Source organism: Notechis scutatus, chromosome 1 (genome assembly GCF_049901735.1).
Source record: "Notechis scutatus isolate UNSWTSFEM ecotype Mainland chromosome 1, rNotScu1.2, whole genome shotgun sequence".
NCBI classification, from domain to species: Eukaryota; Metazoa; Chordata; class Lepidosauria; order Squamata; family Elapidae; genus Notechis; species Notechis scutatus.
The window spans coordinates 53,241,245-53,263,149 of NC_142009.1; the positions used below are offsets into that span (position 1 = coordinate 53,241,245).

Genomic DNA, 21,905 nt, shown 5'->3' on the forward strand with positions numbered 1-21,905 from the left:
AGTGAGATCCACTGAATCTAGAAGTACGGTGTTCCAGAGGATAGATCTCATGATATAGAGGACACGTCTTCTGGATCTCACCAGAAGACTCTAATATAGAAGAGCGTGTCAGATCTTGTGGGTCAGGCAGAGATAATTGAACATAGACAGACTTGCAAGTACTTAGCCCTTGTGGATCTTACTTCTTCTTCTTCTTTTTCTTCAGCGTTTGTCTCGCGCTCTGGCGAGGTCCGCTAATGTCCTTGAGTACTGCTTCCACGCCTCTCTGTCTGCCACGTATGTCGGGTCTGCCTTCGCGGTCTCTAGATCGGCCTTGATCGTGTCCATCCAGCGTTGCTTAGGTCTACCACGCGGTCTCGCTCCTCCGACAATCACCTTCATCGTAGATTTGATGATGGATTCTTCCTTGGCGCGACTCACATGGCCGAACCATCGTAGCCGGGACTGCCTCATGACCGTGGGGATGGGCACGACGTTGAACCGTCTGCGCACTTCTTCATTCCTGGCGCGATCGAGTAGGGTGAGGCCTACCGACCATCGGAGCATTCGCATCTCCATTGTCTGGAGTCTGCTTTCGACTTCTTTGGTCGTCGGCCAGCACTCTGCGCCGTATATGGCCACGGGCGCACCACAGAGTTATAGATTTTCGCCTTCAGGCGCATCGGCATCTTCTTGTCACAGAGGACGCCCGTGACGGACTTCCATTTGCCCCACGCTGCGTTGATCCTGGCTGCCACCTCAGTTTGTAGTAGGCCTTCTTCCCCAAGAGTAGTTCCCAGGTACTTGAAGGTGGAGGCGCGCGGTAGCTCCTGCCCGTTCACGTGGATGGAGCCTGTCGTTTCGTTGTCAGTGGTCAGGTATTCGGACTTCTTTAGGTTCAACCGGGCCCGAACTGCTCGAGGCGGTCGTGCCACTGTTGGACTAGGTGCTCGAGTTCAGCCTTGCGCAGGTTGGCCAGGAACACATCATCGGCGTAGAGCAGCGTCCATGGGGCGGGCGTGTGCAGGTCGTGTGTAATTGTGTCCATCACCAGAATGAACAGCAGTGGTGAGAGAGCAGAGCCCTGGTGTACGCCGACGGTGATATTGAACTCCTCTGATATCCCAGCTGCCGCTTTTACACGGCTTTTGTGACATCTGTATAGGAGTTGGACCCATTGTGCGAGTAGCTCGGGCACGCCGTGATCTCGCAGTGCGTACCAGATGAGATCGTGCGGGACTCGGTCGAAGGCCTTTTCCAAGTCCAAGAAGGCGGTGTGGAGCGGGATTTTCTTCTCTCTGTGAGCCTCCATCAGCATCCGCACACCGAAGATGGCATCGGTGGTGCCACAGTTCTTGATGAATCCGGCCTGGTTGGCGCTGATGTCGACGATGTCCCAAATGCGCTTATCGAGGACGCGTTCGAAGATCTTCATAGTGTGTGACAGTAACCTGACCGGTCTGTAGTTGGAGCAGTCCGCTGGGCTGCCCTTTCCCTTCCAGATCGGAACAGTGGTGCTGCGGTACCAGTCGTGTGGCACTATTCCCGTGGAGACGATGTTGTTGAACAGCTCGCACAGCCACAATGCCGAGCCCGGTAGTGCCTTTTTCCAGAAGTCGGCAGGGATGTCGTCTGGTCCTGTTGCCTTACCGTTTTCATGGCCTTGATGGCGTCGGTGACCTCGCTGGCGTGAATGCCTGAGACTGGGCCTTCGACGGGGTCACCTCGCGGGGTTCGTGGGTGTGGGAACTCCTCGGTGGAGATCTTCTCGAAGTATTGCCGCCACCTCTCGGCAGCGTCTCTGGGGTTGACGATCAAATTTCCCCCTTTACGTTGATCCCATGAAACTGGTCAATGTCCAGGGTCTTCCTGTGTCTGCTTTTGGCTAGGCGGTAGATCTCATTCTCGCCTTCTCGCGTGTTCAGCTTCTCGTAGATGTCGTCGTAGTGGGAGCTTCTGGCTGTCGCTACTGCTTTCTTGGCTGCCTTTTTGGCTGCCTTGTACTCGCAGAGCTTCTCGCTGGTCTTGTCCTGAAGAAAGGCCTTGTAGAGCCGTTTCTTCAGGTGCACGCGCATCTTGTACTTCCGGTGTCCAGAGCCATGTATCTCGTTCGATGCGTCTCCGTCCTGGCTTGGTACAACCAAGCTGTTGGCAGCCGGCAGTGTGAACAGTGCTCTTCAGCATGGACCACGCTTCCTGTGGCCCGTCGACCATCTGCAGGAACTGCTCCGGTTTGATGAGGGGTCCCGCCATCTTCTTCTGGTTCCACCACTTGATTCGTGGCTGGTCTGCATTCTTTTTGTCAATCTTGGTCTTGGGCTTGCTGATCCTGATCTTCGCCATCAGCGGCCTGTGCTGACTGCTCGATTCGTACGGGTACACCTTGGCGTCGATCTGTGTGTGGTGGTTCCCATTTCTGCTATGGTAGGTGAGGAGTTGGGGTTCTCGCCTAATGAAGCAGGTGTTCGTGATGGTCATATCATGGGAGTCGGCAAAGTCCAGGATCCTCTGGCCATTCTCATTCATATCGCCTGTGCCGTGCCCACCGTGGCACTGGTGTCCGTTTTTGTCCCGCCCTACATGACCATTCAGGTCGCCAGAGATGATGATGTCGTCTTCATATGGGATCTGCCTGAGTTGGATGTCGAGCAGTTCCCAGAAGGTATCCTTCTCCTCCTCGTGACATCCGGTCTGAGGGGCGTAGGCGGACAAGATGTGTAGGCGCTGCCTCTCGGTCGCTACGATGATTATCATCAGTCGTTCTGTGAGGCGCTTAACTTCTGCAACGGAGCTTTGCCAGCTGGGACTGACAACCACAGCTACACCGCCGCGGTTTTCCTTACAGCTGGTGTATATGATCTTATAGCCGTCTATAGTCGTAGCCTTGCTGCCCTTCCAGCGAGTTTCCTGGAGGCAGCAGATGTCCAGCTTCCTGTCCCGCATGGCCCTGACGATCTCGGTCGAGCGTCCAGTCAGCGAATCCACGTTCCAGGTGGCCACCTTGAGCGTCTGGCAATCCTCTGTTCCCGCTTGCGATTTTCACACGGATCGGGTAGTCTCCGTGCGCGTCAGACCCGGACGCGGCCGTCATAGCTTTCTCACACGGTGCAAGTGCGCCGTGCTTTCCCGCGTGGACCATTTCGTTGATTTTTGACGCAGGCCAATGGTCTCCTGCGCCCGTCGGTTCCCACGCGGTAGCATTGGCCGTGTGTTCAGTAGTGGACGTTTCCTCCATGTTGATGCGGCATTTGAGTACTCCAGCCGGCCTGTCGCGTGGGCCTGTCGTCGGAGGGTCTGCTCTCAGTTACGGTCAGCGTTTAGCGGGTTCGCGCATCCAGGGGACACCACTTGGAGGTGGCAGACCGCTCGTCCCCCCTTGTGGATCTTACACTGATGCTATTATATCTTCTCTAAACACTTTCCCACTTCTATGACTCTATGATTACCCATTAGACAGATACGTTTTCTTTTCATTAATACAAAAATAAGGCAAGTAATAGATGACAATACTTATTTATTATAGAGATACTGTATACAGAAAGGTTTATGCAATACTGCAAGTTGAACTGAAAGGATATGACTCTCTATGGCTTTGTTAGTTGCTATTTTAAAAAGTAACAACAAAAACCTGGATAGTATCAGGAAACATCTGTCTTTAATTTAAAAAGTTGAGTTGAAATATAAGGAAACTATCATTTCCAACAGTAATTTAATAACTGCGCCCAAAGAGAGTGTAAAACTTTGCAGGGTTCTTGTCACAGACACATCTTGCTCCATTCTGCAGCTCACAAAGTGGTTTAAAGGGGATGCAGAGACTTTTTGCTCCCATGGATGGAGCGCCAGGTTCAAGATCTTGATCTCTGAAACAGAAAGCAGGGGTTTTTTTTGTACAATTCTCAGCTTATTAATTTGGAACAGCTTATACTTGTCAGTTAGAAGTTGTCAGGTATGACCTAGTTAGTGCTTACCTTACAAAAGTTAAAATATCTTTAAGCAAATGAATTAATTAGGTTCTATTAGCCTTGAAGGATGTGAGACTGCCTCCGAGAGCCGTCTGCTGGAAGACTTCTGGGCTTCTTTGTGCAGTTTGTTGGCCACTATGAGAACAGAGTGCTGGACTAGATGGATCAGGGATCCAATCCAGCAGGGCATTGCTTTTGTTCACCAACACATACACCATGTCACCATTGTTTCATACAGATGTATTTTTCATAAGTTAATTCTTTACATTAGTCATACATGCAAGTTTTTACAAAAAAATTCTTTCTAGTTTTCAAACCGTAACACATAAAATATATTGTAACTGAAAAATATCCATTCTAAAATTTATTTCTCTTTTACTCATCTACATAACACCTCTCTCTCTCTCTCTCTTCTTACCTGGCAGTTGCTTTTTTGATCCAATCCTCACATTCTATTTCTCCACAGAAAGGAATCTGCACTATCTGAAATAAGGGAACATGCACATATTTTAGAGATCATGTAACAAGAGTTACTTTTTAAATAAGAATTTTATTAAATTGTAATAATATCCATTGCTTTAGGGCTCTCTATTTAGATTTGCAATACCAAAGAGCTAAAGTAACTCCAGCTATCTTAAAAGTAATCACACTGACTCTACTTGCTTATAAACTGTCTTTGTATATTCAGTACATAGACAACTGCTAAGATTTATTCAGTGTTTTCTTTAAGCCTTATAAGACTTTAACATGCACATTTAATGAAAGCATAAAGGCATCTCTTATTAGCAAAATCACATAAAACAACAAATTGAACCACAGAATTTTTTTGGGGAAATCTAATCTTTATAATAAAAAGAACTAAACATTGTAAAGAGACAAATGTGGAGATCATCCTTATTTTAACAAAACAATGGAAGATAAAAGGCAAAATTCCTGCTTTAATTTCTGATTTTGTTTTCAAAAATTTGATATCCATACTATTCTAATAAAATTTCAAAATTTGCAGTGCATTTTTCAGATGTGATAGGGCAACATAATTTCTATTTAATGATGAAAAAAAAACCTTCTTTGCAAATACTTACAATAATTTTCAGCATTCTGATATACATTGTGGTCAATGTATTAGCCCAAAATTTATGTTGCTAAGCAAGACATTTGTTAAATGAATTTTGCCCCATTTTACAACCTTTCTTGCCATAGTTATTAAGCAAGTCATTGCAGTTGTTAAGATAGTAATACGGTTGTTAAGTGAATCTGGCTTTTCCATTGATTTTACTTGTCAGAAGGCAGCAAAAGGTGATCACATGATCCCAGGACACTGCAACTGTCATAGATATGAATCAGTTGCCAAACATCTGAATTTTGATCATGGGACCATTGGGGATAGTGCAACAGTCGTAAGTGTGGAAAACAGTCATAAGTCACTTTTTTCAATGTTGTTGTAACTTCAAACTAAATGAACTATTGTAAGTCGAGGACTACCTGTAATCTCTAATAATTCAGTTGCATTTTGTGACTAAGACTCATTCCGATTTATATAAATCTTAAACTGATACAAATAGAAATTAATTCAAACTCAAAGTTCACAAAAGTTCTATTCACATCTATCAGTGGAAGAGAACAGAGCTAGTGGAAGGGCTCCAACCTTTTGGGCACTAGGGACCAAAAGGAGAGACATTTTTCAAAGGACTGGAAGGTACATAATTTCACATGCTGCCTGGATCCCACGGATGGAGCTTCACACACCCATTTTCTCGCATGCCGCAGCCCGGTGCTGGTCCACAGACCAGGGGTTGGAGCCCCCTGAACTAGTGGATCAAACTATCCATTCTTCCATGCACTTCTTCAGCACTTCCTCCCAAATCTATATTATATCTAATGAATTCTAATTGACATTGCCTTATAAATTGAAAGAATGCATATTTACACACCTACCTACCTGCCTCTCTCTGTCAAGTATATTCTTTATTCTAAAGAAAGTTACATTTCACATGTTGTGCCAAATAGGTAAGTGGTGCCTTAGAATAAACCTACTGTAAACCAAGGAGTAAACTTTGCTTTCTGTAAACCAGCAACAATATTTTATTGCAGCGAAAAGTATTTTATTGCTCTCTCATATCAGTTCCAATAACCCCTTGTCTTTTGACATCTTAGCATGTACTTGGTGATCTTTATTTAAATCAGATAGAAACAGTGTCTTGACGCAAATAGTGTGTCCTATGAACTGAATGCATTAATTATATCATTTTAAATTATTTTACAATTATTCCCATTACAGGGTCTGATCAGACATCCAACTTGCTGTTTTTTTTCTGCTGATAAAGCAAGACAGCAAGTGTTCCGATGGTGGGGTGACCTCATTTATCTTATGCTTTGAAAAGAGATAGGATGAAAGTAGTTGCTATTCCTGTGTTATCTTTCTGATAACTATTTGCCATACTTCACCTCCATTGCCACTCTGACAGAAGAAAAACATCTCCATATCATTTGAGATGTCCTGTATTCCTGAATTAGCGGTCTGGTGAGGAAAATGCTCAACAAGAACTCACTTGAAACAAAACACCCAGAATGGCTAACTGTAGCTACTGTATTCATTAAAGCTAATAAACATGTTTTAAAATAACTAAACAAACAATTTGTTGGCTGCATTGCTTGCATGTACAGTACATTATTCATTCATCTACATTTATAATTGAAAGCATTGTCTTTAATTCTTCAGCTAGTTTATGTGATCAAATGATCCTTATTAGGGATGCATAAGGCTTGTTGCCCTGGGACTGAAACGTTCTGGAAACTCCAAAATGCTGAGTTTCTCTCCAGACATGCCAAATTTCCTTCTGCATAGTGATGTTCCAGGGCATGTTTTATGATTCCCAGAAGTAAATCCTCCCAACTTGAAGTAATTTTGAGATGTACTAGACATGGCATTGCAAGTTCTATTTCAGGACCAAGCCATCCTTAAAACAGTTTTGCACCACTCCGGTTCTCACTGTTTAAATAAGCAAGCTGCATTCCACAACAGCATATTTTGGGGAAAGCTTCGCAGTTTGAGGGAAATGGAGCATTTAAGAATTCTCCAGAATATTCTGAAGTTCCAGGATCAAGAAAGCTTTCAGAATCCTAGCAGTTACTTTCTTAAAAAAAAAAAGTCCATGAATGCATGTTTTACTGCATTTACTGGGATTTAAGAATGCACAGGAAGGGACTCGTAACCAATGGCAAATTATTTACCTTTCCAGAATCAAGCTCTTTCTGAAACTCTTCCATAGAATTGGCTACCACCATATGACTCTTAAGATCTTCAGCAGCTCTAAGATAAAGAAATCGTTCAGTTCAGTTACAGATATGACTAGTCACTTAATGATCGTTCAAAGTTATGACAGCCTCAAAACAGGTGCTCGCATTTATGATCAGTTGCAGCATCCTACAGTCATGTAATTGCAATTTGTTAATTTTTTTTGCTGGGACAAAACGGATTCATTTAATCACCACACATAGTCATGTGATTTTGAACTTAGTACTATGTAGGGATTTTGAACTTAGCACTGTGTGGTTTGCTTAATGACTGCTGTAAAAATGGTCAAACAAAGATCCAGTCACATGGGTGCTTTGACATGACCACAACAACTTATGACTGCAATTCCACTCCTAATTGTGGTTATAAGTCGAGGATGATCTGTAATGAACCTTTTTAATGTTTTAAACAACTTGATTCAGTACAGTTGCGTAAGTGTACTGAATCAGGCTGTTTAAAAAGGTCAATCTCTTATCATTCCCTCATATTCAAATTTTCTTGAATTTGCATTTAACTTTTTCCACATATTAAATTCACTTGAAAGCCCCATATAAAAGTGTAACCAAATCTCACTCACTACTTAATACAACCAGTACAGATTACAGCTGCTAGACTGCTGATTGGGTATTTTAATACATACATACATACATACATACATACATACATACATACATACATACATATTATATCTGTCCTAAAAAGATTAATGTGGCTGTCAGTCTGCTATCAGGTAAGATTGTTATACAAAGCATTGAACAACTAAGGGCTAAAATTCCTTAATTTTTTAAATTAATGAGCCTCCCAAGCACGCATATCCTTCAGGGCATGTCCTGCTCTCTGGACTTGGGACTTGCAGAAGGCTGTTCATCTGTGACCCAGAGTGTATCCTCATCATGATGGCACTTATCCAAGAGTAGGATCTCCAGCTGTATGGTAAACCGAACGACGTTCTACTTCTTCTCTGGACTATGTAAATTTCAGAGGTGGCCTAGCTGTTTTCCACTAGTTAATCTTCTTGGAATTCAGATGCCCTTGTTTAGTTCTTATCTTTCATTTATTACTGTAAGCTTAGTTGATATGTATCTGAAATCATGGGACAGGACTGCAGAAGGTGTTCATCTTCTCCATTCTATCACACTCCCTTTTCCCTATCCCCAAGTCTAACCTGTTATAAAGATTAAGATGGATTTCTTCCAGAACACGGCTGAGTTGGTCCACTGCTTCATTTTCAGAAAAGGACAACTTTTCTCCTGTGTCCCTTCTAACAGCTACAAACTGATGATTCTTCATATCACGTGGCCCCACTTCAAGCCTGACTGGAACACCCTGTAAGTCAAAAAGTCACAAACTGAGTGGATTTTTTTCTTCTTCTTCACATTTTCCAGATATTATTAAACAAAACATAAGGGCAAAACACTCTTTTGGGTTACGCTGAAGACTCCCCAGATTAGATCTATTAAAATGTAACATTTTACACAAATTATTCTTCAATTCAACAACCAATATTAAGGAGCCTAGTCCACCAAGGACAGATTAGGAAGCTTGGTTTATACAAAAAAAATTACTTTTTCCAAAATTCAGCAGTGAGGTAATAATGATCGACAGATGGAAATGTTCATCCCACAGACGCTCAGGAATGGATGGTTCCTCTCCAAATACCAGGTGGCAGCATATATTCATAGATAAAGTACAACTTATCAGTTTGTACTGATTTTTACATTTATTTTACATTTTTACATTTATTTTCTATAGATACTTCCAATATCAAATTATACAGGTGAAAAAGCCTGTAATAAAGAATTAATCAGAAGAGAACAGAATTAAAATATTTACCTTAAGCTCCCAGTGGTTGAATTTCCAGCCGGGTGAATAGTTCTCTCTCAAGTCAGTTCGCACACGGATATTAGCTTTGCTCAATCTCTTACAATATTCATTGCATTTTGCCAGTAAAGCCTCCTTCTCTTCTTCCAAAAGGGAATTAGTGATACCACAAGGAATAATCACCACCTGAATAAGGAGCCAGTAGTTATAAAATTAGGCAGAAGAAAGCCTCACTAAATGAAGCTGTTGTGCAGTTGTGTGTTTGAGGAGCAGTTCCTAAAGAAACTGCATGACATTGGAAAATATATGCATCTGCTTCAGGAAAAATATCCTAGATATACAATTTTATGTTTGCCAAAGATTTACATAGTTCTATTAATTAATGTACAACTTGTAAGGATTATAATACACAGCTATAAAATACACAGGATGGATTTTTGTTTTATAATTTTTAATGAAGGCAATCCAAAAACTGTGGAAAATTACTCAAACTATCTGATTCAAAGGAAAGGGACAAAAAAAAATTAAAATATGCTGTCAATATTTTCACTTTGTCATACTATTTGGCCCATGCATTCTTCCTTCATGATATCTTTCTTTCATAATTTCTACCTTTCTCAAAGAGAAAGCATTAATAAATATATAATTTATCATTCTTAATTTTCGTACTTGGGAGTCTACTAAATTTCTGAACAACTCTTTCTAATACTAGAACCTTTTAAACATTTTTTCTCATGCTAATAATTGATTCCAACTTTGTGTCTGCACATATTTATTAAAGCATACAAAAACAAGTAAACAAACAACAATCAAGTATTGCAATCACACCAATTTGCTGAGAAAGGCAATAGAACATCAGGATTATTTCTATATAAAAGCATAATCTCTACCTCATCCCCTTTTTTTCCTACTTGTCTATTCAAAACTTCAGAATGTAATAACAATGCAAATAGTTGTATCTACTTGAACTTTTTCCTGCTGACACAGTAATATAGAGATGCTGGCACCACACGTTACATGGCCTTCTTTGCCCCTTTGTGGTACCAGATAGAACGTTGCTCCTATACCTCTCTTTGAATACAGCTTTCCCTAAATTTAATTGCCAATTGTTGAAGGATTGAACTCAAATATAAATGGGACTTAATTATGGAAGTTTAGGATTTCCTAAAATTTACAGGACAAGTAACTACAGCTAAAGTAATTAGGACTTCAAAACTTGTCAACTATAGCTTAAATCTAGTTTGTCTACACCCCCCTTTCTAGAAAATGGCAAGGAAAAAAGGAAAAAGCCATTAAAGAGGTGGTTTTTTTACTCACCTGAAAACATGCTACTCTAGGTGGCAGCACCAAACCCATGTTATCACCATGAATCATGGTCATAACACCAATAGTACGGGTTGTAATGCCCCAAGAATTTTGATAAGCAAATTGTTTCTCTCCTGGTACTCTGGGATCTTCAAAGACAATCTCAAACATCTTTGAAAAATTCTGTCCCAAGTGATGAGATGTTGCTCCCTAAAATACAATACAAGAAAATAAAGAATTCAGTAAACTTCTATGCATAAATATATGGTAAACAACGAATTTGGTACTGTACCTGGATCGCTCTCCCACTTGCAGATATAAATGCCTCAACTGTTGTGGTGTAGTCTCCACCTGCAAACTTTTCTTTTTCTGTCTTTCTTCCTTTCACAACAGGAATTGCAAGAAGTTCTTCATATACACGAGCATATAGATCAAGAATCTGCAGTACCTAGCAAGCAAAAAAGTTAGAAACTATTTAATTTTCTAAGTATATATACAGAATAGATTTTAATATTTGATAGTTTCCTATAAGTCAACAATGCTCAATCGGATACAAACCTAATTGTTCTGATTAAGATTTTGTCATTAATTGCAGGTTTAAATAGTAGTAATAACTACAGAGTTGCAATGGATAATGCAGATTTTTTAAAATAAATGTTCAGTTATTCTTGAACTCAATGCCTAAACTAAATGTAAATTTTGTTTAAATGCATTTGTAATTCTCCTATAAGATTTAGTAAAATAATTTTAATATATATCGATTTTACAAGCACCAAGAAGAGCAAGTAGCAAATTACAGCAATCAAATATATTACTATAAACCTCACAGCATACAACAGGAAAACACAACCAGATTCACTACTGTATTGCATGTATTCTCAAAAGCATAAAAACAATTCATTAATTTATCAAATCTTTGTTCTCATCCAGGAAGCATGGCTACCAGCACATGGGGCAAAAATAACATATGTGATATCATTGCAGACTTGCAACAAACTTTAAGTATGTAATGGTGGCATGTTTGTGAACTGTGCTGCTTCTGCAAATGCACTTGTCAAAGAAGCTTCCTGGAGGAGACAGCTGTTTTTTTTAGGATGATGATGATGATTAGTCTGTTGCAGTTGTCCATCCCAGTATACTATGTAGACATATACCATTACCCCCATAAACAAACAAATGTGTGTGCAAAACTTTAAAATGTTTGTTTTATGTGTAAAATAGCAGTGTAATATTTAGGCAAATATTTTGTATTTTATCCTTTGAAAGTCTTGAAAGGTTAAATGTCTATGGAGATTCCCGGGTCATGGTTATTCCAAAGGTGCTTTTTCAAGAGCAACTGGATTTTCTTGTTTTTCTTTGAAGACATTTCGCTTTTCATTAAAGAAGATTCATCAGGGTTGAAGAAGCTTCTTGGATGAGAAGCAAAATATCTTCAAAGAAAAACAAGAAAGTCCAATTGCCTCTTGAAAAAGCACCTTTGGGACCTTGAAAGGTTAAGCAATGCTTTTTAAAAAATTATTTTGCATGTGGTACCTCTTCAGCTGCTTCTTCGTAAGTAGAGAATGCCGTATGTCCTTCTTGCCACAGGAATTCACGAGTACGCAAAAATGGTTGTGGATGCTTGAACTCCCAACGCTTCAAACAATTTAATAAAAATTAAGCTTTGTTCAAATCATAATCTTCATCAATACATTCACTTTTAAGGAGACCTTTTGGACATGCCTCAGAACTATTGTCTCTGAATGATAAGTTATAATTTAAGAAATTTAGGGAGCTACAGTTTCACTCACATACTGGGAAAAACCTATTTAAATGGGAATGATCTGCATCACTGGAACAATATATTACGTTCATTTATCATTACTTTTAGTTTTACTTTTTACTTTTACTTTTACATTACTCCTATAGTCTAACTAGACAGGTAGTCCTCAACTTACAACAATTCATTTAGTGACCGTTCAACTCAATGTTTAGTTTAGTGACTCAGTACAACAACACTGAGAAGTGACTGTTTTTCACATTTATGACTATTGCAGCATCCCTGTGGACAGCTGATCAAAATTTGTGTGCTTGGTAACTGGCATGTATTTATGACAGATGCACTGTCCCGGGCTAATATGATCACCATTTGCAGTTCTCCCAGTCAGCTTCTGACATGAAAAGTCAAAGGGGGAAAGCCAGATTTGTTTAATGACTGCATGATTCACTTAACAATTGAAGTGATTCGCTTAAACAGCTGGAAAAAAAAAAGATCGCAAAATGGGGCAAAACTCACTTAACAATTGCCTGGCTTAGCAACAAAAAGTTTGGGCTCAACTGTGTTCATAAGTCGAGGACAACCTGTATAGAGATGCCTCTTAAGAAAAATTATAGTACAGGGGTGTCAAAGTGGCGGCCCACAGGCTGGATGCATCACGTGCAGGCCACGTCCACTCCAGTTCCATGAAGGGAAAAACCGTTGCAACATGTCACATGACGGCAATGTAACGCAGTGAGTTTGACACTGTGCTATAGTGGGGATTCCCACCAGGAATATATGAAGCCTGCTGTGGGTTCCTGTAGATGTTTGAGTTAAATCCAAAGGGCTGATAGGTAAATTTCTACACTGTTGTTGCCCACTTGAGGAACAGCTCTGCCCTCTGTTGCGAGCCAAAAGTTTCGCATGCCTTTTAAGGGTTTAATATTGGTGCCGTTGTGCAGAAATGCCTGTTTTGAAATTATTGAGATATGAGTCCAGCTTTATGAACCTCTTTTATACAAGATGTTTCCTCTATGGCTGCTTTTAAGACCTTAAACACTGGCTTCTATATTTAAGTTTTTTCTTCATTTAAAACTGCATTTACACTGACACCCGGATATTTAATGACAGAAGTTACAATTCTTGTGGCTTACGTACTATATATCTGCTGTTCATGAATAATATAATGCATTATATTTTGGGAACATTATTCACTCTGCCTCCTAACTTTTCTCATTCTCTTCTCTTATTTACCACCAACTTTCCCCCAGGTAAGCCTTCCTAAGGATTTGGGGAACACGATGCTCAACTTGGCTGACTATAAACACAGCCATGTCAGAGAAAACACCCAGTTATGGTTTAATAAGCTCTCTATGAAAGATATTGTGTCCCTTCGGACAAAAGGGTGTGATCAAACAGACCAGCTTTAGACACATCTGCCATATATAGCCTAACATTGGCATATATGCAAGTAAAATGGGGGTGGATCAGTTAGGCCAGTTTTATGCAGGTGAGCCATGTCTACCAGCCTAGATCCAGCAAGGCTAGGCTGGTTGGGTTCCAACAAAGTTCTGGGAGGACTCATTCGGGCTCTTTGGGCTGGGGTAGATGAGCTGATAATGGTTGCAAGTGCATGTCTTTGCAAGGCCGGGCTGTCCAGTTTCTTGAGGAAGGTCAAGCTAGATAGTTTAACTGTACTGCTCCAGCGCAGCTGGAGAAGCAAGATTATTACTGCACTGTAATAAATGGGCAGGAGCAACAATTACTGGTTAACCAGAAAATAATAAAATATATTCTGTAAAAACCTCTACTTACTACAACGTTGCACCACTGATTAAGTTTGACTGGAAGATCTCTGTGGGACTGAATCCATTTTGCATATGCAGGATACATTACTACAAGTCAAAAACATGGAAGATAATATTTTTTGAAAGAATGCAAAGTAATCTGTTATTTATTTTGAAATTAAGTTGATTTTCAAGATATCAGTAATAGACTAAGGGTCTGCTCTCTCAGTGCCCATCATCAAATAAGATCTAGTAGAGGTGCCCTCCTAAGCATGCTGCATCTGTTGTGTGACATTCCAAAAGAGGACTTTGCTAATACAACTATCCCAGTTGCAGAATTTCTTTCCTATTTGAATACAGCTGGAGTTAAGGCTTGTAAGTTTAGAGGTCAGTTTAACACATCTCTATGTACCCAGGCATTGATTTGATTAAATAGATGTTGCTGTTTTCCTGATCATGGTTTAGTACTTATGGTTTTAACACCTTCTTTGTAGAGGTTCTTAATTAATTTTTTAAGTTGGATATTGTCACCCATTTTGTAGAATTTTTAAAAGTAGGAAACGGGCAATACAATTTTATAATCCAAAAATAATTATATTTCTAATAGATTCATTGATTTAAGTGGATTTTGTCTCAAGCTTACCTCAGTTAAAAACCAATCGATATTTTCCATCCCCTCTTTCCTTGAAGTGTATGCTTCTTAGCAACATTCTGATAGCTCTTTGTTTGAATCAAAAACAAATCCATTTTTGTTTCAAAAGCCACTGTCACTAGTTTGCAGTAGCATCACATTAAGAGAAAGTCTAGTGTTTTTCTACTGCATTTTACACCATTCATTGTTACCTGTTTCACTAGTAGGACGTACAGCAATTGGTTCTGCCAGCTCTGTTTTACCAGACTTTGTAACCCAGGCAACCTAAAAACCACAGAATGTTTTGTTTTGTATGAACTTTTTGTTTATGTACACACATTATACACACAAAGTATTCTTAACAATATGGGAAGTACAATTTAATTAATACTGCTATAAAAAAGATCTACTTTCCTATACTATTGCTTTTTATAATGATTAACTGAGAACCTAGATATATAAGCATTCAAAGATACACAATTCAATGCCCAGTCGAAGAACCAACTCCTTTAAATATACATGCCTACTTTTTGCTAGTCACAATTTTTTTTTGTGGGGGGGTAGTCTTTAGAAATCTTTGCAGCATTTTCAGAGCAAAGGTGAAATTAATATAAGATTTAAATTTACCTCTGGGGCAAAATCTGCAATGTGTGTCTTCTCTTTTTCCAATGCAGCTTGAGATACAAACATGGGGAAGTAGCAGTTTTCCACTCCAAGTTTTTTTATTTCACTATCAAAAAAGTCTTTGATAGCTTCCCATACTGAAAAGGCCCAGGGACGGAGAATGTAGCAGCCACTGACGTCATAGTACTCAATCATCTCTGATTTAGTGATTACCTTTATTTAAAATAAATATGCTTTGGTCATGTTGCTGAGTATGCAGAAGAATAAATGTTCAATAACATAGTGGAATGAAATAAATAAGAAATATTAAAGTGAAAAAAAAAAAAAGAAATACCCAGAGATAGAGGGGCTTCTTCTAAAGCAATTTAAATACAGACTAGATGTTTTCTATAAAATGCCAAGTCACATGGAATTGTAGTGGAGTATCAATAATATACATATAATATATACATTTATATAGGTTATGAATACAGCTGACTCAGAATTAAATATAGCCTACTGATTTCAAGGAAATTGTATGTTAGGTTGAAATCATTTTTATCACAAATGTACTATCCAAATTCCCTATAAAAAGTAACTATATTTAAAAATAACATCCTATCCCTGGTAACATCAGCCCACCCCATTAAGTGTGGCAGATGTGTTGCGAATACCAGCTACAGACTTTCATTTGGTAGGTCACAGGAGACAAGCCTTCACAGCCGTGGAGTCCGCCTCAACCTTATGGAACATTCTTCTCCCCCAAATTAGAATAGCTCCATCCCTTTTTGATATTTCAGAAGTCCTTCAAGACCTGATTATATAATCGGGCCCACAACTCCCAGGGAACTAGAGATATACTCAGATGGCTCCATTGCTAGGTGATCATTCTTATCCCCCCCCACTTTGCTTAGAGTCAGTATATTTGGTTTTATAATTTCCATTTTAATTAAGATTTTACATTTTTATATTGCCTCTTTTCACATTTATTATTTGATTGTTGTATGCCTCCCAGGGTCACATTTTGTGAAAAATGGGTAGCTATAAATAAACAAATAAAATAGTTGTGCATTCATTTCCATTTCAGCATTGTAGCCTTTTTCAGATTGGGTTTTCTTTCACATTCTTTTCATTTTGAGCAATAATTCACAGAAATTAAGGATTTTCTACTACTTCAGTTATGAACTCTGGATCTAACCAAATAGATTTAATCAGTAAAAATATATTGAGATTTTGAGTTAACATTGATATTTTAAGGATATAATTTACATAATGCCAATTACTAAGTTGTTACAAGCAAGCCATTTTGAGGGAAAATATGTCCATTTGAGATATACTTGCCTGAGAATACCATTCAGCTAGATTTTCTTCCTTCTTAGCTTCTAGACCCAATCTGTAGCAAAGAGAAAATAAATTAATACATTTTGGTTAATAATTGCTGAATTAAAAAAAGGAAGTTTATTTGTTTTAATATTCTACCTCAAAAAATTAAATTGCATATACAGTACAAAATCCAGAAACAAAAATAAAATTTTAATGTTTACTTTTTATTACAACATCCATATTAAAAATAGAAGATTAAGCCATATTATATGTCCATATTTAGATACAAGAGTTTATTTTTAAAAAGGCAAAATATTTTGATATCTCTGGTTTTGCCAACATATTTTTTAATATATTTAGGGAGATATAATTTGTTTTTAAAATCTAAATATTTTGAAAATTCTGGATTTGCCATCATAATTTCCAGAAAATGGCCCATTTCTATTGCTACTTTTTCGAGAGGGAGGGAAATTCTGCCAGTTTCCCATAATTTCCTTAACTGTTCCTTAAAATGTCTTTCAGTTGTAAAGGTCTTTCATGAAGCATTATCACTTCAAGCATCATAATTATGTCTTTATTACTTTATCTTCTTTCATCTTTGTTATCAAAGGTGAGATTATATCATATTTTACACAGGACCAAGGAAATATCTGGTACTGAATAAATTTTAAACAGAGACAACATAATTAAAATTGCTCAATTACAATTGAAGGACAGAAAAAAAATCCTTGCTATAGTATGTTATCTATGAAAAGGACTACTGCATGCATATTATCTCTGTATGCATGGTAAAATCTTGATTTTTACAGGCTAACAGAGCCATTGGAGCTAAATTATATCAAAATTTGTAAGCAATATATACTTATGTAAATGACATAAATTGCCTTGACAGCTTTAGAAACAACATATAAGCAATAGCATTTAGACTTATACACCGCTTCACAGTGCTTTACAGCCCTCTCTAAGGGGTTTACAGAGTCAGCATATTGCTCCCAACAATCTGGGTCCTCATTTTACCAAATTCGGAAGGATGGAAAGCTGAGTCAACCTTGAGCCTTGTGAGATTCAAACTGCCAAATTGCAGGCAGCCAGCAGTCAGCAGAAGTAGCCTGCAGTACTGCATTCTAACCACTGTGGCACCGAGACTCTTAGGCTTTATTATTGTTATTATTTGTTGTTATTTATTGGTGAGGCCTGAATTAAAATTGTGTCATTTTATATTTGAAGTCTGCTGAATCAGAAAACTCAATCCAAAAGTTTAAAATTGAAGTCCACACAGATTAAAATTACAAAATAGCTGTAAAATCAAGCTGTTCCGTGTAATTATTTGAAAATTACCTCTTCTGTTTATCATAAAGTTTGCATTATATCTTAACACTTTTACCTTGTTTGTTTCTTAGGTCCTTGACCATCCCCTGGTCCATCAGAAGACAGATTATAATTACTTCCTTGGTCTTTTTGCATTCCTTTCTTCTGTCCCTCGTTCTGTTTTTGTTGCTTATTTTGCTTTTCAGATTTGTTCTCCTTCTCCTTCTTCTTCTTGTCTTTATCTTCTGCACCAGTTGTAGAAACTGGTTTGTAGTCTACTCCTGTTAACAGCTTGTACTGAGCTTTCAGCTGAAGTAGTTTTTGTACTGCAGTATCAATTTTATCCTTTGGGAAGGCAACATTCCCATAGAATCATAGGCAATTAAAGAGAAACCAAGAAGGCAATTAGTTGTGTCAAATATGTAATTATTATAATTGATAGAGAAAGTATAGAACAAAAGTGTAAATGAAGGAAATGCAGTGAACTTAGAGACATGGATTTTTCTGGGTTCTTAGAAAAGCATTGTTAGTTATTGAATCTTAATCAGAGAAAGCTGAACCACTGAGTGAACAGAAGGAATGAAAATCTTTGCCCATTCTTAAATTTCTACCTCAAGCAAAAATACAAAAGATCTCTATTTAAAAATGCCTTTTCTGCTTAGAGTTGCAAATAAAATTTTGGTACTCTGTAGGCAGAGAGTAAGCATTATTCATTGTTAGAATTCCACCCAATCAGGTATGGAGTAAGATGGATGCAGCTCTCGATGTGTTTTTTTGTGAATGAGTCGTTATCCAGACAGACTCTGATTGCTTTGTTTTGCATTTCATGAATTTTATATGTTGCTATTTCTGTTTAAGTTTTGAGGTGCCCAGAGTTCATTTGGAATTGGGCTATGTCTAAATCTAATGAAACAAAGAAGCAAACAAAAAAATACCCAAATGTTTAAGAAGTCCACAGTCGCTCCACAGAGAGATGGGAGTAATAGGTTGAAACTGAACCCTGGCAAGACTGAGTGGCTCTGGGTTTGGGGTTCTTCGATCATGTAGAATTGCCACCTTTGATCTTAGATGGGGTGGCACTGCCCCAAACAGACCCAGTGCATAATCTGGGGCTTCTCCTGGACAAAAAACAAAAAACTCCTGCTCAAAGAACAAGTGGCAGTCGTGGCCAGAAAGGCCTTTTCACAATTGCAGGTTGTGCACCAGTTACACCCTTTCCTGGACCAACTATCCACACTCACAGTCTCTCATGCTCTAGTCACCTCCTGTGTTGACCATTGCAACTCGCTTTATATGGGGCTGCTCCAGTTGGTTCAAAATGCTCTGGCCCGCATGATTTTGTGCAGACCTCAGTGTGCACATGTATCACCTTTCCTGTGGTAGCAGCATTAGTTGCCAATTTGCTTCTGGGTGCAATTCAAGATGCTAGTTATCACCTTTAAAGCCTGTCATGAGTTGGGATCAGGTTATCTGAGAGACTGCATCTTGCCAGTCACATCCACCTGACCCACTAGAGCAGGGAGGCAAGGAATGTTGTGAGTCTCATCCCCTAAAGAGGTACATCTGGCGAGACTCAGAAGGGCCTTCTCCTTCTTTCTGGAACATTACACCTCCAGAAATTAGACTGCCCCCCACTCTGATCCTCTTTCGTAGGGCTCTGAAGACATAGTTTTGCCAGTCTGCTTGGGGAATCCAGAGTGGGATAGAGTCCATTAAATGGTTGAATTGAGTATGTGTTGTCACCAAGAAGGAGGAGGGGGGATTATTTTATTATTATTTTATTTTATTATTTTTTTAATATTGTGTTTTTATTATCTGTAATCCATCCAGAGTAGTTGTGAGCAAGTAGGCAGCTATATAAATTATGTATTTAATAAATGAAAAAATAATTAAAAATATGTAGAAGGCTTCCAGGTTTAATTCAAGAAAGTGAAAGATACAGGAATTTTCTGCAGGAGACTGAAATGGGTTTTTATCTTGACATTTAAAACAGTTGATGTCAATCAATGATTATGCAGGTAGCCCTTGACTTATGACTACAACTGAGCCTAAAATGTATGTTGATAAGCTAGGCAGTCATTAAGTGAGTTTTGCCCCATTTTATGACCTTCCTTGCCACAGTTGTCAAGTGAATCATTTGATCATGAACCAATCTGGCTTCTCACACTGAATTTGCTTGTCGGAAGTCTGCTGCGAAGATTACAAATGGTGACCACATGACCCCAGGACAATGCAATTGTCATATTGTAAATGCATGCCAAGCATTTGAATTTTGATCACATATGACTACGGGGACGCTGCAAGGGTCTTGAGAAAAATGGTCATGTCACTTGTTCAGTGCCATTGTAACTTCAAATGGCCACTAAAAAAATGGTCTTTAAGTCAAGGATTGCCTGTATCAGTCTGTACCAATCTAGATCAGTGTCTCTCAACCTTGGCAACTTTTAGCTGTATGGGCTTCAATTGAGATTAAGAAACCCTCGTCTAGATGTAGCAATTCTATTTCAATTTAAATATGCCTAAAACTATTTTTATTAGTTTGACATTTGAAAATTGATGATGTATAGCTCCTTTGCTTGTGGCCATTAGTGTATTTAATAAGCTTTAATATAGTTTAATATTTTATGTTTTGTATACAATCTATTCAAATACCTTATACAGCATGGCAATATACAAAAATGTCTTAAAAATTATATTTTTCCACTCTTCCTATATTGCTTATCACAATAAAAAATGGTACTGTAAATTCCTTGGAAAAATAATCTAGATTTTTTTGCTTTATATAGTATTTGATGGCAAAAAATGTATGTACATTTGCTGAACAACTAAATCCTGATGAAATACACTGGACAAGATCTAAATTCATCTTTAAAAAAAAGGTTAAGATTCTTTAAAAATATGTGGCATGTTTCTGAATGATACAGCTAATTTACCTCACAGTAAAAATGAACTAATAAAAGAGTGGAAAAATAATTATTTTAGTTTTGTTCTGTATGTAAGGACCAGTTGTTTTTGTCATGCCCCTGGTGGAGATTGACTCTGAGGGACAAGAGGAACACCTGACAGGGAGTGGAAATGTGGCTCCGGAGGTTGTGGAGGAAGCTGGGGAAGGGCAGAGGCCGGCTGAGCAGTCAGAGGAAGACCATCCTAGGGCACGCAGGGAGGAGAAGGGAGATACGTGGTCGCCTCGGGAGGAGAGGGTCTTGATCCTCTTCATGGGTTGCAGGTGTGAGAACTGAATAAGAGTTTGGACCTGCGTACTGGCAAATGCTGGAAACAAAGCGTGTTTTATTTTGGTCTAAAGTTATCCTGGTTGGCGTCCTTCCAACGGACTGTGCCTTGTTATCTCCTTGAATTTGGTAAATACTTCTCCTGTTCCGTTGTGGAAATTTCATCATTGTAGTTTTTTTGGTTTTTTATTTCACCTCTATCTGCTCATTAAGTTCGGATTGTATTGCTTTCTTTTGAAGACTATTTTTGAGTACGTTTTATCTCCAACTGAGTATTATTGAACAGTGGGGCCCAATTGGAGGCATTAAAGGACATTTACGTTTTGGATTTTGTTATGTTTGTATTCCACCCTGGGTCATCACAGTTTTGGTGACAAGTGATGGTTCCCAGATGAGCCTTTAGAGAAAATTGGAAGATTTTTTTTTCAGAATTGCCAACATTACTGACTTTGCTAAAGCAATTTGCAAATGTTGTTGAAGTAATTCCAGAATGGTTAGAACATGCAACACTTAATGAGAAATCAACTTATTTTCAAAGAATAAGACGGCAGCAAAGAAATGAGTGCAATATGTATTCCAGGCTCTCTTCAAGTATATGAAACTGTTAATTAGTAGAATTACCTTTTCTGCCTTCTCCGATTTTAACTTCCGAACCTCTTCTCCTTGGAGAGCAACTTGGTTAAAGAGAACTTGTGCTTCTGGAGAGCCAGGACTACTGGTTTCTGTGCCTTTTGGGTGCTTTAAGACAGATGTCTGAGGTGAAGCTGGCTGTCCTGGTTTATAGTCCTGGCCAGTCTTTTCTTTATATTCTGCCTTTAAAGAAAGAAGCAGTTTGACAGCTTCATCCACTTTATCCTGTGGGAATATTGTCAAGAAAGAGCAAATCAGTATAACCATCTCAAAAACTATCTGCATACTTTCTT

At 38.8% G+C, this 21,905-nt stretch overlaps 1 protein-coding gene across 3 annotated transcripts in view; it reads right to left on the bottom strand.

Moving 5' to 3' along the window:
* Positions 1-3,476: 3,476 nt before the first annotated feature.
* The window catches only part of EPRS1 (glutamyl-prolyl-tRNA synthetase 1), a 48,492-nt gene continuing 30,063 nt past the window's right edge, over positions 3,477-21,905 (bottom strand). For all 3 annotated transcript variants that reach the window (XM_026682545.2, XM_026682537.2, XM_087964049.1), the window contains 14 exons: positions 21,604-21,837; positions 17,829-18,097; positions 16,463-16,514; positions 15,146-15,355; positions 14,731-14,803; positions 13,916-13,995; positions 11,896-11,997; positions 10,655-10,810; positions 10,375-10,572; positions 9,070-9,243; positions 8,402-8,562; positions 7,173-7,251; positions 4,360-4,424; positions 3,477-3,839 (listed from right to left, as the gene is read on the bottom strand). In XM_026682545.2, coding sequence (XP_026538330.1) covers positions 3,689-3,839; positions 4,360-4,424; positions 7,173-7,251; positions 8,402-8,562; positions 9,070-9,243; positions 10,375-10,572; positions 10,655-10,810; positions 11,896-11,997; positions 13,916-13,995; positions 14,731-14,803; positions 15,146-15,355; positions 16,463-16,514; positions 17,829-18,097; positions 21,604-21,837 — 2,004 coding nt within the window. In that variant the 3' untranslated portion in view covers positions 3,477-3,688. The remainder of the gene's footprint in view (positions 3,840-4,359; positions 4,425-7,172; positions 7,252-8,401; positions 8,563-9,069; positions 9,244-10,374; positions 10,573-10,654; positions 10,811-11,895; positions 11,998-13,915; positions 13,996-14,730; positions 14,804-15,145; positions 15,356-16,462; positions 16,515-17,828; positions 18,098-21,603; positions 21,838-21,905) is intronic.